General features: G+C 47.2%; 1 protein-coding gene across 1 annotated transcript; it reads left to right on the top strand.

Moving 5' to 3' along the window:
- The first annotated feature begins 4,128 nt into the window (after nucleotides 1-4,128).
- Nucleotides 4,129-8,458, top strand: LOC119283985 (translation initiation factor IF-2-like). Its single transcript, XM_037563310.1, has 4 exons — nucleotides 4,129-4,515; nucleotides 5,376-5,499; nucleotides 5,884-7,191; nucleotides 7,776-8,458. Exons 1-4 carry the CDS (start codon nucleotides 4,469-4,471, stop codon nucleotides 8,208-8,210), a joined length of 1,914 nt encoding a protein of 637 aa, XP_037419207.1. The 5' UTR covers nucleotides 4,129-4,468; the 3' UTR covers nucleotides 8,211-8,458.
- The last annotated feature ends 4,123 nt before the right edge of the window (nucleotides 8,459-12,581 follow it).

The following is a 12,581-nucleotide window of genomic DNA, read 5'->3' as shown; positions in this document are numbered from 1 at the left end:
ACATGATTGGTGGCCTCGGACCACCGGTCGGGCGCCTGCTCCGAGCAGAATGCGTCGTGCTCCAGACGGAATGTGTCATGCTCGTCCTGCTCTGCCTGCATCCGGGTTGCCTTCTTCGCTTGCATCCGTGCCGTAGCCGCCCTCGCCACCTCGTACTCTCTACGGTCGTTGATCTCTTTCTTCTTGTCCGCAAATCACTTCTTCACATGCTCATCCAAGAGGGTTTCGTCGCGACGGAGGAGACAACTGATCCACCATGTCCGTACCTCCTTGTGACGTCGTCGCCGTCTCCCTCTCTTGCTGTCTGCGTCACCGCAACTTTCGGGCGACGTTCTCCGCCTTGCAAGTCGCAGCCGACGAACAAGGCGGACTGCGTCTCTGTCGCGGCGGTCTGGGCCGGGCTGGACGACATCTTCGACGGTGGATCAGGGCCTGTGGTGAGGATTGGGAGCAAGCGTGGAGGATGGCGAGGGTCCGGGTGCGGGAAAGGTTGGAGTGCGGCGGGAGGAGGAGGAGGAAGAAGGGTTTGATGGATTCAGTGCAATTTGCGGTGAGGTCAGGCTGTCGGGTGCAACGTGACGGGCGTGCTAGGTCGCGCCCGAGTGTCTCATATTTAGAAGCTGGATATGAGGGGTGCTTGTCAGCTCGAACATTTAAGACCCGTTTATGGAGCCCGTCCGAGTCAAAAATCATGACCGGTCAATGACCGGACAACCTTCCCAGACGTATAAGACGGGTTTGAGACGCCTGGCTATAGATGCTTCTACTCACGCAGCTGTTCCAGATCCCCTGCTCGTCCGGCTCACCTGAATGTTTGGGTTTTTCTGGCACAAAATAGTACAGATGCCACAAGATTTATATCTTGGCACAGCAACAAGTACTCGCCGGAGAGGATGTGCATCTATCCAAGTAATTCCAGGGGAGCCGAGCAACCCGGGTACGATCTCATCTCATCCCGCGCTTTGGATCGAGCGACGACGTACCTCGAAAGCAAGGTGGATGCACGTGCACGCTCTAGGGTCTCTCGTTCATGAGCTGAGCTGCAGGCGCATGTTGCCGGCATTTGACTACACGATTTGTCAGAGGAGGGACTTTGACAGGCTGCCGGCTGCCTCACACTTATTACATATCCATACCATACCATCGCCTCGAGTTGAGAATGATCATCTTTTTTCTTGGCAGACGGAATGATTATCGTCTCATCTCATCGGGCAGCAAATCATCCACCGACCAGACAAGCCAGCTGATTATTCTGATCCCCACCACCAGCACATGCCACGTACAGTATCTTTTTTTTGAACGTTGCCACGTACAGTATCTTAACTAGAGCCTTATCGGCATCTATCGCAGTAGCCGCAGCGGACCCTAATTGGCCACGGTCCCACATGCCAGCAACATTATTTTTCTTTCTGGAGTTTCATTAACCTTCATTAAACATGTTTTTTCATTAAACATGGTTGTGAGGATGAAATTGATTACTCCCTCCTTCCATCTATATAGGTCCTAATGCATTTTTCGAGGCTAACTTTAACCGAATATTAGACCAATAATATATGACATGCAACTTACACAAAGCACACCTTTAAATTCGTGTGTGAAAGGAGCTTTCAGTGATATAATTTTCACATTGTGCATGTCATGTACTATTAATCTTATCAACAATCAAAGGCAGTCTTAAAAAACGTATTAGTCCTTATATAGATGGAAGGAGGGAGTAGGATGTTCGGGTCAAAACAAATTGATTAGAATGATTTTCTACCAGAACCGTAATTTCTTTTGACATACCATGATATATTTATACTCCCTCTGTTCCCAAATACTTGTCTTTCTAGGCGTTTCAAATGGACACAACATACGGATGCATGTAGACATATTTTAGAGTGTAGATTCGTTCATTTTGCTTCATATGTAGTCATTTGTTGAAATCTCTAGAAAGACAAATATTTGAGAACGAAGGGAGTAGTAGCGAATTGTACATGACAGAGATACATGAGCTGACTACGATGATTACAAAATAAAGTCTAAAAGAAACAAACAAATCTTCGAGATCTTCAAACTCTTTCTTCTTCCATGCCACAAGGTTTACTTTTCTGAAGGTAGCCACAGGAAAATAATAAAGGTATCAAACAATGCCAAGGTTGGGATGCCTGTAAATACCGACGAGGGTTCTCGGTTATAATTTGAACCGCAATGCCAAGGCTGGATGCATGCACGCAATCATTAAAGTAATCAACCAACATCGGCAAGAGCATCAACACCGGTATTTCAGGGACAAAACCAGAACAGCCATGTCGACATCGATGGGGACGAGAGTACGAATCACCATTATCGAGGATGTAGCGGCCGGGGCAGATATTGCGAGGACAACCATCCTCGCGGCAACCATGAGAAGAAATCCAAAACCGATCTGGCGAAGCAAGATCTGAAGGACCATACCAAGAAAAAATTAATGTTTCGACACCAGCATTGACGTCGGGAAGGAGATCTCGTCGTCGAACGAAGGGCAAAGATTACTTATTGTAGATAGTTCCATCTTCAAAGAAGAAGAAGACTACCAAAACCCTAAACCAATCTAATGAAAACACTACTATTACGAAGAACTCCACTCATAGATAGGGTTCCCCACCCCTCCCAACTCCAGCGAGGCGGACAGGAGGAGGGGGAACCTATCTATGGTGGAGGCGGCGGCTAGGTTTTTCCAAGCTTCTGATGTCTTACAAGGGATACAAACCGACACAACTTTCACTCCACTATCCAAGTAATTTGATTGTAAGAGATATTTGACTCCGAACATAATTTGATTTAAATCCAAGTATGGTTGTTAGGAGCAGATGCCCTTACAAACACACTCTTATATAAATTGAAAAATATATCTAAGTCCTTGGGAGTGTCAATACAACTGAGACAAGCTTGCAGAAGAAAATGCTAGAGCCGGAGAACCAAATCTTGGGACATGCCATACTCCACACGCCTTCGCTGATTAGAATGGTACCAACCAAACCAAGGTGGGGCAGGGACCTTATTCCACGTCGTCGCCAACGTCTTGCCAACGCACCTTGAAGATAAAACCCAAAAGTGCGTAATCGTAGCACCACCAGGCGAAAAGCACTAGGTCCCCGCCACTCTACATGTCGGAGCGGCAAATAGAGGGAGAGGGGGAGGGGGCATGGTGTCATGGGGAAAGCGATAGATTATCCACCGCCTTGCCTAGGTCGCCGGAGCAGAGGAAAATAAAAACACTTGGGACACCTCCACAAGTATAACGGAAAATAAAGAGACATATAGTAAGAGAAATTGTACTAACATTAATTTTGTTGTTGTCACACTATTGAGGATTTTGGCTCCCAGGCTCCATGAAGCCCAAAAATTCCAAATTAATAATCAAATGTCACTTTTTTAAAGTTTTGTTTAGAGAAAAAATATGGCATGTTGATGTTTACCACATTGCAGTAATTTTTTATGATGAAATGCGTTTTCATCTGATTTAAAAAAAAGGTAAAATCATATATGATGAATTAGTGGATGTGTCAGAAATACATGATTTTTTTTGCGTGTAGCTCACATTAAAACGTATTTCATATGAAACTTTACTAAATGTAGTATACATCATCATATACTTATTGTTTTTTAGAACATAAAAAGCGTGAATTTCAATTATTGCATTATTTTAAAAATTGGGTGGGCGGCATTAGCAATTCCGCTATCGCACAGGTTTTACTTACGGAAATAGTAATGGGCGAACATTCGTCAAGGGGAAACTGCCAGCGAACACGCCCTAGTTGCCACACGATCTTGATCGGTGCAGTTTTGGATGATTTTTAACACGCAAAGTTAAACAAATGCCATGTCAGTTTTGCAACCAAAAGAAAAGCCATCCAGGTTCTCCGAATGCGTTGAAAACTGCGTGATGAACGTTCACAGATGCCATTTCCTATGGCGAACGTCCGCCGGATATGGCCATCCTTTATTTACGGCCCCGCAACAGCCCCGCAAGCCTCCCGCCGGGCCCCAACGCGCCATCGTCGGAGGGACAGGGTGGCGAAACCTTTACGGCTAAACAAAACAAAGCTTTCCCAGCGCAGAGCCCCAGAGAGAGAGAGAGAGAGAGAGAGCTCACGCTCACGCACCCCCCCTCCCTCCGGCCCCCACCATCTCCTCCCCGCGATCCCGCACAGCTCATCTCACCGCATCGCGCATCCTCCTCCCTCGAGGGGAAAAGCGACAGAGCCGCACCCACGCCACACACGAGAGCCACGACTCGGCCAGCGAGCACACCACACGCACAGGAGCGACGAGAGAGGACCGGCATTGGCTCCAATCGAAGCTTCCCGATCCAGATCCGATCCCGCGGGCCCGTCCCCGGCCGCCCAGCCGGATCCCCGTCGGCGCCGCGGCGGCATCGGTTTGGCCAGTGCTCCGGTGACCCCTTGTGCGGGGCGGAAAGGGGTTCGCCGCGGGGCGGTCTGAGATGGAGGACCTGCTGGACGCCGAGATCGGCAAGAACGACTACGACTGGTGAGCGTCGCTCCCACGAATCCTTTTCTTATTCATTAATTTCCCGGGTTTCTGGGAGGCGAATCACCCGTCTGTGTGTCATCTTAAAAGCTGGAATTGAGTGATTAATGCAGCGTGCTTATGAAGGCTGTTGAACATTTTTTTTCTGCACTGCCTTCAGTCGGCTGTATTTTGGGTCGATTTGTACCTGACCCCCGTACTTTTTTGCCTCAGTAAGCTTGATTTTGGGGTGCCATGTGTGCTCTGTTCCGCAGAGAGGGTACCAAAAATACGTCAGATTTTCATTTGTGGGCTGTCTGCTTCACTAGTGGCTGCGGTGGATGTTGGATGTAATCCTTTTAAGGCCAAGTTTGGGATCTCATTATTTGGCTTCAGTACATACATACTCAATTTGTAGACCATAGAAAGAAACAAATAAACACTGTGGCTGGAGCGGAATGTATACCTAATAGACCTTTATTATCTGGATCCAGTTTATTCTCTATATGGGAAAGGAAAATTATAATGTTGGTGACATGAGACTAAGACGCGTGTGAGGTGACCAGGTCAATTTGGAGGCATTAGCATGACATTCTGCAAATGAAGAGAATATAATTTTAGTGCTTCTCCCACATAATCATATGTGCACATTTGTGAGCTTTAGTAGCGAAGAGTGATCATTGATTTGTTTTCTGTTATTGCAGTGTGCTATTCAGTAGTACCTCTGTTCACTACTGAAGGACGTTTTGGCAGTTCAATATAAACTACCAAAAATGTCCTACATTAGTGAACAGAGGGTGTACTTGTTTGTTTCCTCTTGTTAATGCATGTCAGCATGTGTTTCTACTCTTATGTAACATGTTTTGTGATGCACTCCTCAGGCTTCTTACACCGCCTGGGACGCCCCGTGTTCCTGCTCTGGAGGTTGCTCAGAAAATACCATCCTCAAATATATTGCCTAAGCGCACCCTCACTAGATCTTCCTCAACTACAAGAGCATCAAGGGTACGTAGAATGTGCTATCTGTGTGGAAAATAATCATAATAAATATGCCACTGCTTGAAGATTTTCGTTTGTAAACTAGTCCAGGACATGTTTTTCTGCGCAAATGATTTCAGTAAATTCTAGGAACCATGCTCTGTACTATTGGAATTCGGTAATATGGTGATCGGCCTCGCCTAATTTTTCTAAGTTGCATTGCACGTATTTAGAATCAGAGAACATGATTGAATGTATCTTCTGGAGACATGCATGTATGGTAAACAATTGTTATCTAGTCTAGACGCACTCTTTTGAATTGCCTGGTTTCTTGGAATGGATTATTTTCTCATCTAAATTCTGTCAACCATAATCATAGCTTTCTAATGGCAATAAGCATTGCATGTGCAGCTTTCGGTGTCTCAAACAGAGAATGGACATTCTGCAGTTCCCACTAGACCAGCAAGAAGTAACTCTGTAACCCGCCCTTCTATCCAATCAACTCTCATGTCAAGCAATAACAGGACATCAGTTCTCAGCGCAAGTATTTCATCTGTCAGTTCAAGACCTACAACCCCAAGTAGGCGAAGCAGCACCATTGCTGCGCCAAAACAATTGGTGCCAGCTTCACGTCCAGTTCCAGCAAGGTCATCTACTCCTGTTAAACCTCGTCCATCTACACCATCCAAAACTCGCCCGTCTACTCCTGTGAAAACTCATCAAGCAACATCTAACTCTGCAACTGACGCAGCTGCTGGCAGGACCACAGCCACCCAAAGTTCAAGGCCATCGACTCCAAATTCTCGGTCTCGAATTATGTTGAATTCCTCTTCAGGTTCTATTCCTGCAATGAGCCGCCCAAGTCCATCCGTAGGTATCATTCCTGCAACGAGCCGCCCAGGCGCTTCCTCAAGTAATGGTCATGGGACAAGCCATCCCACCTCATTGTCTTCTGGTACAGTTCCTTCAGTCAGTCGCTCCAGCTCACGATCATCTACACCTACACGTCAGCCTGCAGTGCGTTCATCGACCCCAGCTATGGGCCGTTCGCCTTCTTTTGGACGCACTTCTAGTAGCAATAGCTTGACGACATCTATGAACCGACCTGCAGCTAGTAGTGGCCGAAGTTCAGCACCGTCATCAGCTCCATCATCCCGTCCAAGTTCCCCAGGTCCACGACCCCGAGCTCCAGTGCGCTCACATGACATTCCTTCATCGGCTCCAGCATCTCGTCCAAGTTCCCCAGGTGCACGACCCCGAGCTCCAGTGCGGCCACATGATACCCCTTCATCAGCTCCTTCATCTCGTCCAAGCTCCCCAAGTCCACGACCCCGAGCTCCGGTGCGGCCACTTGATATCCCTGATTTCCCAAATGAAACACCACCAAACCTAAGGACAAAGCTACCTGAGCGACCACTATCTGCTGGTAGATCACGCCCTGGAATGGCTTCAGGAATAAGATCAAACCCACATGCTGAACAGTTAGCTGCCTCGGCTCCTGCAAAAAAGCTCTCCGTGCCTGCTGCAAGTCGTAATAAGTTTTCAGATCCACCATCAAAGGCGCCTTCTCGCTCCAATGGACACCAAAATAGGCAGTCTGAAAGGCCCGTTGTTGACAGTCAAGCTACTAGGACTGCACGGACTGGTGCAGTTGCAGGCGATAATGGATTCGGGAGGACAATTTCAAAGAATTCACTTGACATGGCAATCAAGCACATGGTATGTTTCTTATTGTATTCACATCATAATAAATAACATCCTGTGTCTTAGTTTATGTTGCATTACGGTTTTGTTACTGACTGAATTCCTTAAAAAAACATTCTTCACATCTTAGCATCTGTCAAGTTTTTTTTTTCCTTTTAGCATTTAAGTTACAGTGGTGAAGTAGTCATATCTGAGCCTCTTTATGCAACATTACAAGGCCAATATATTTTGATTTTCAAGGTGGAAAAGTCATCGCTGCAAGTGAATTAGTCATATGGTCCAGAATACGGACCGGAGTTGAAAAGTTGACTATTTCACATCTGAGTAGCAAAGTCATCTTTTAGTGATGTAAAATTGAAAATACACATAAGCATTGCTGGGAAACTGCATTAAGCATGTGGTGTGTACCAAAATCATGTAATACCAACATTCCAGATAAACCAGAGTTGGTAAACTGCATTTTGCATTTGAATATCCTGTCAGGTAAAGTGAAACTCAAAAAATGTTATTGACTGGCTCCTTGTTAGATCTATTTCAAGCCTTTGATTGTTTTATTCTGTTGAAGAAGCTAATCACACCAGTGTACTTCCTTTTGATAGGACATTCGGCAGAACTTGGGTGGCATCCGTGGCGCATCCCTGTTTCCCCACAGCATCCGCTCGAGCGCCGGCAAGGCCCGCCCGGTCCGAATGTCTGACCCCGGGCATCCCACCTCGAACGGTGACCACCGGCACTACGCCGACAACGGCAGCACCAACGGGCACTTCTTCTCGGGCGACTCGTACGGGGCCCTGTCGCGCAACGGAGGCAGCTCGACGGACTCGCCGGATCGGGGAAGCTTCGGGACCAAGGAGACGTCCCTGAGCGAGCTGGACATCTACGGGAGCTCGCGGTACGAGGCGATGCTGCTGCGCGGGGAGGACGTGAGGAACACGAGCTGGCTGCACGGCGGGTTCGACGACGACAAGCCCGACCAGAGCCCCCTGTTCGACCACCGGTTCGAGCCGCTCCCGGAGCCCTTCAGCCCCTTCTGACGCCGACGGCCGCCTCCCTGCCTCTGTATGTAAAGTCTGTCCCCGGTGATCACCTGATTCCCCACGTTCCTTCGTGTTGTGTTGCAAGATGTGTAGTATGTATGCCCTTGTTGGGCCGAAATGGATAGGGCTCCGGGTTTGTGTAACTCAATTTGTTGTTGCCTAGAGGCCGGAGAGTTGGTTTTTCTTCACAGAAGATTGTTGTTGTACTGAAAATCGAAAAAGTACAGATAGATACTTGATGAACAGTAAAGAGCATTTGTGAGTTGTTGTAATCATGTGTGACGACGACGACGTCGACGTTGGACCATCTCACGCAGCCGCTGCACTCCCAATCGACGCCTCTTGATCACACAAGTCGGAAGCGTAGTCTGGTTAACCAGAGCCGTAAACAATCCCATCCTGATGGTAGATGCTGCTGGTGGAGGAGAGAAGGATGGTTGGCGGTAGCAGCAGCAGCGGCGGCGGGTGGCACTGGCAGAGTGCTCATGCCGTGCGCAGAGCGCTATGCTGGCCGGATCCGGCCGCGGCAAGTGGCCCACGAGGAGCCTGTCTGCGCGGTCCCGCGAGACCGGACGGCCCCGGCACGGCAAGGCAACGGGTGGCGTGCATCCGCCGCGCCTCGCGCCCGCTGTGGCGTGGGCGCCGGGGCGCCCTGGACCGGACCGGGCTACCGTGCAGCACCGGTTTCTGTGGCGAGTCGCAACGGGGACGAGTGAGACAAGGGTGGTCGCTCTCCGAAGGCAACCCACGCCCAACCGCTCTCGGTGTCAGTCAGGGAGCCTGACTGCTTCACGCACAATACTTGTGGTGTGTGTGTGTGTGTGTGTGTGACTTTTCACTTTCTTCCTCGGGTGCTTTGACCTTTTGATCTCCAGGCATCTACGGGCCAGAGGAACCGCGACCTGACCATGGGCCATGGTGTCTTTGCATGACCATGGGCCATGGTGTCTTTGCATCGATCGAGGTAACTAGAGATGTAAAGTACTCCTTCCGTCCCAAAATTCTTGTCTTAGTTAATGTCTGGTTGTAGAAAACCTGAAGCTGATCTTATTTAAAATACATCAACCGCGTGTGTTACCATGATTGTCTCTTCTCGACGGTGTCCGGGAAGTGAACACGGTGTTGGAGTAATGCTTAACGTAGGTTGTTTTAGGATCACTTCTTGATCATAGTTGATCGACCGTGTTTTTGCCTTCTCTTCTCGCTCTCATTTGCGTATGTTAGCCACCATATATGTAGTCGCTTGCTGCAGCTCCACCTCATACCTTTTACCTTACCTATAAGCTTAAATAGTCTTGATCGCGAGGGTGTGAGATTGCTGAGTCCCCGTGACTCACAGATACTTCCAAAACCAGTTTGCAGGTGCCGATGATACCGTGCAGGTGACGCAACCAAGCTCAAGGAGGAGCTCGTTGAAGACCTTATCCTTTGTGTTGTTTCGTTCTAGTTGATCAGCAGTGGAGCCCAGTTGGGGTCGATCGGGGATCTGTGTAGCTTTTGGGGTAGTCTTCTTTTATTTTGGTTCCGTAGTCGGACCTTGATTGTATTTGGATGATGTAATGCTTTATTCATATAATTGTGTGAAGTGGTGATTGTAAGTCAACTATGTATCTCTTTGCCTTATGTATTACATGGGTTCTGTGAAGATTACCTCACTTGCGACATTGCTTTCAATGCGGTTATGCCTCTAAGTCGTGCTTCGACACGTGGGAGATATAGCCACATCGAGGGTGTTACAAGTTGGTAATCAGAGCCTTCCCCGACCTTAGGAGCCCCCTGCTTGATCGAATCGCTGGCGTTATTGAGTCTAGAAATGTTTTGAGTCTTTTAGGATTATATATATCGAAGAGTTAGAAATTCTTTTTACTCCTCAGTCCCTTCGTCGCTCTGGTGAGGCATCCTAACGTAGAGTTTTGACTCTTCTCTCCTCAAATTTCACTAAAAAAAATTTAGGATCACGCGGGTATCTTGGAATCATTCTGATGGTTTTGTGATGAGAACATTGTTGTTCGTGCCTCCTGTCATTTAGGGGTTGTGGCAGTGTCCGGGAGTTGAGCTCCGAGGTGTTGTCGTCACAATTTTATCGTTGCAGTTCTGGAATACCTGAGTTTAGTTTCGCCGACATCGAAAATCTCTTCTATGCAGTTGTTGGTGAGATAACCTCGACGCCACCTAGTACTGGGACGGGAGTTTGGGAGTATTGCCATAACTCGTATAACGGATGCTTTTCGAAGGTTGAGGTAGATGATTTCCGAAGGTTTCTTGGTTATGTGTTGAAGGATGGATACAGCTGGATGTAGGATTTGTTAGTTTTGGGTGAGATATTATGCTTTCCCTATATCCCCAACACCTGATTGCATAACCGGAAAATTTCGGGAGTTTATAAGTGGGAATTCAAGTAGCTCGTAGGATGTCTTTCTCACAAATGTATGATATGAAATTGGGGTTCGACGTCTAGTGGTCCACCTATTCACGGTTGGTTTTACAGTGGTCTCATTGTGTCTTAAAGAGTCCTTGGCTATGCCGACTCGGGGACGCTTCGTATGTCATGTACACTGTCTTGTACATGATGGTGCTGTACGATCGAGCCCGTGTAGGCCCCACCACAAAAACTTCGGACGAAATCTCTATCATATATTTGTTCCGGCTTATTCCGCAAGTCAATCCTTTGTTTTTGTTTTTGAGTTGTGGTATTCGAGTTGCTTCGAAGTCAAATGTTGATTCCATCCCTTGTCTAAGCGGTGTTCCCATACTCCGATGTGAATACTAATCCTTCGTGATAATCGAGATTGTCATGTTAATCCTTTTCACCGGTGTGTTTCTCTTCAAGTGGATCCGATCACTTCAACATTCGCAAGATCAATTATCAGTTCTTCTCAACGTTGTCTGTTTCATCCGTCCTCAAGTTGTCTTTGTTTTTCCCGCCCTCCCACCCTTATTTCTTCAAGGACTCAGATTTCTTATTCAAGTATCCTTTTATTGATGGGAAGCCTCTCCTTTCTTTCCGTCAATGTTCTTATCCGGTGATTCGGAAGAAGATTCTAACGGAGCTTCTAGTTTATCATTCTTCGTTCTCTTTTCTTCTACGGTGGATCCAATTCAAGCTTTTGGTGTGATCATATCCTTTAACTCGTTTCAATGTTTTTTCATACTGGTGCACCTTATATTCAGTCATTTCTCGCTATTCAATTGTTCCGGAGTGCTCAAGATATCTAGATACATCCGTATCTAAACAAATGTAAGACAAGAATTTTGGGACGGAGGGAATAGTATCTAGGACTGCATGTGCAAAGTGACTGTCAAGACCTGCGTCTGCGTGCAAGTGGAATGTTTATAAAGACTGCAAAATTCACATTCTGAAGTCTCCAAATTTTTAAACAAGTCACACGCTTAATACATGTGTAAAAGATTACTCGTGTGAATCTTTTATCATAGTTTAAGTTTAGGGCTTATTTGGTTCATAGGATATATAGAAAAATCATAGTACTGAGATGACATACAACAACAACAACAATAAAGTCTTTTGTCCCAACCAAGTTGGTATAGGCTAGAGGTGAAACACATAACATCTCGCGATCAACTCATGGCTCTTGCACATAGATAGCAAATTTCCATGCACCCCTGTTCATAGCTAGTTCTTTGGTAATACTCCAAATCTTCATGTCTCTCTTGACGAAGTCCTCCCGAATTTGCATGTATCTCAATTTCTGTAGGAAAAAAGATGTCACTTGATTCATAGGATTGAAAAAAATTCGTTGGGTCTAGACTAATTTTATTTTTCTTTGAAATGTAGAAGATTGGTTCCTATCCCGCATAGAAATATGAATCAGTTCCTACAAACCCAAAAGCTCGAAAGGATCTTTTTTCCCCTACAAAATTCCTATAATTTAGAATTCCTACAAAATTATTCTAAATCGAAGGAGGCCTAAGTTTATTTGAGCTAGCTAGGTTCGGGCGGTGGCCAATCTGCACTGACTCTTGCATTGTGTGCCCCGAGGTAACTGGCATGGTCGGGCCCTTATCAAGCCGTAGGCTATGGCAGGCTCGCCGAGGTATCTCGAACTGGGGGCATGTCATCATCGGCTTTCCCGGGCGCGGCGGCTTTCGTCGTCATCGCGAAAGGCAAGCGGCCTCCCTCGACATCATGCGGCGAAGATCATGCGTCTGCCTACATCCGTTGGCGGCATAGCATCGTGCGGCAAAACATGAGGAAGGCGGACGTGATGTTGTGGCATTGCATCGGTGGCGGCTAACCTCTTGGGTACGACGTTTCGATTGGGGCCAAACCTATGCAGCAACGCATTGATCAGTTCTTAGCTGGGCATGGATGAGCTGGGATCATATGGAGGTGTAGCGACGACCCTCGCG

This window comes from Triticum dicoccoides, chromosome 1A (genome assembly GCF_002162155.2).
Source record: "Triticum dicoccoides isolate Atlit2015 ecotype Zavitan chromosome 1A, WEW_v2.0, whole genome shotgun sequence".
NCBI classification, from domain to species: Eukaryota; Viridiplantae; Streptophyta; class Magnoliopsida; order Poales; family Poaceae; genus Triticum; species Triticum dicoccoides.
The sequence above is the reverse complement of the archived record's forward strand: the minus strand, read 5'-3'. Positions and strand labels throughout refer to the sequence as shown.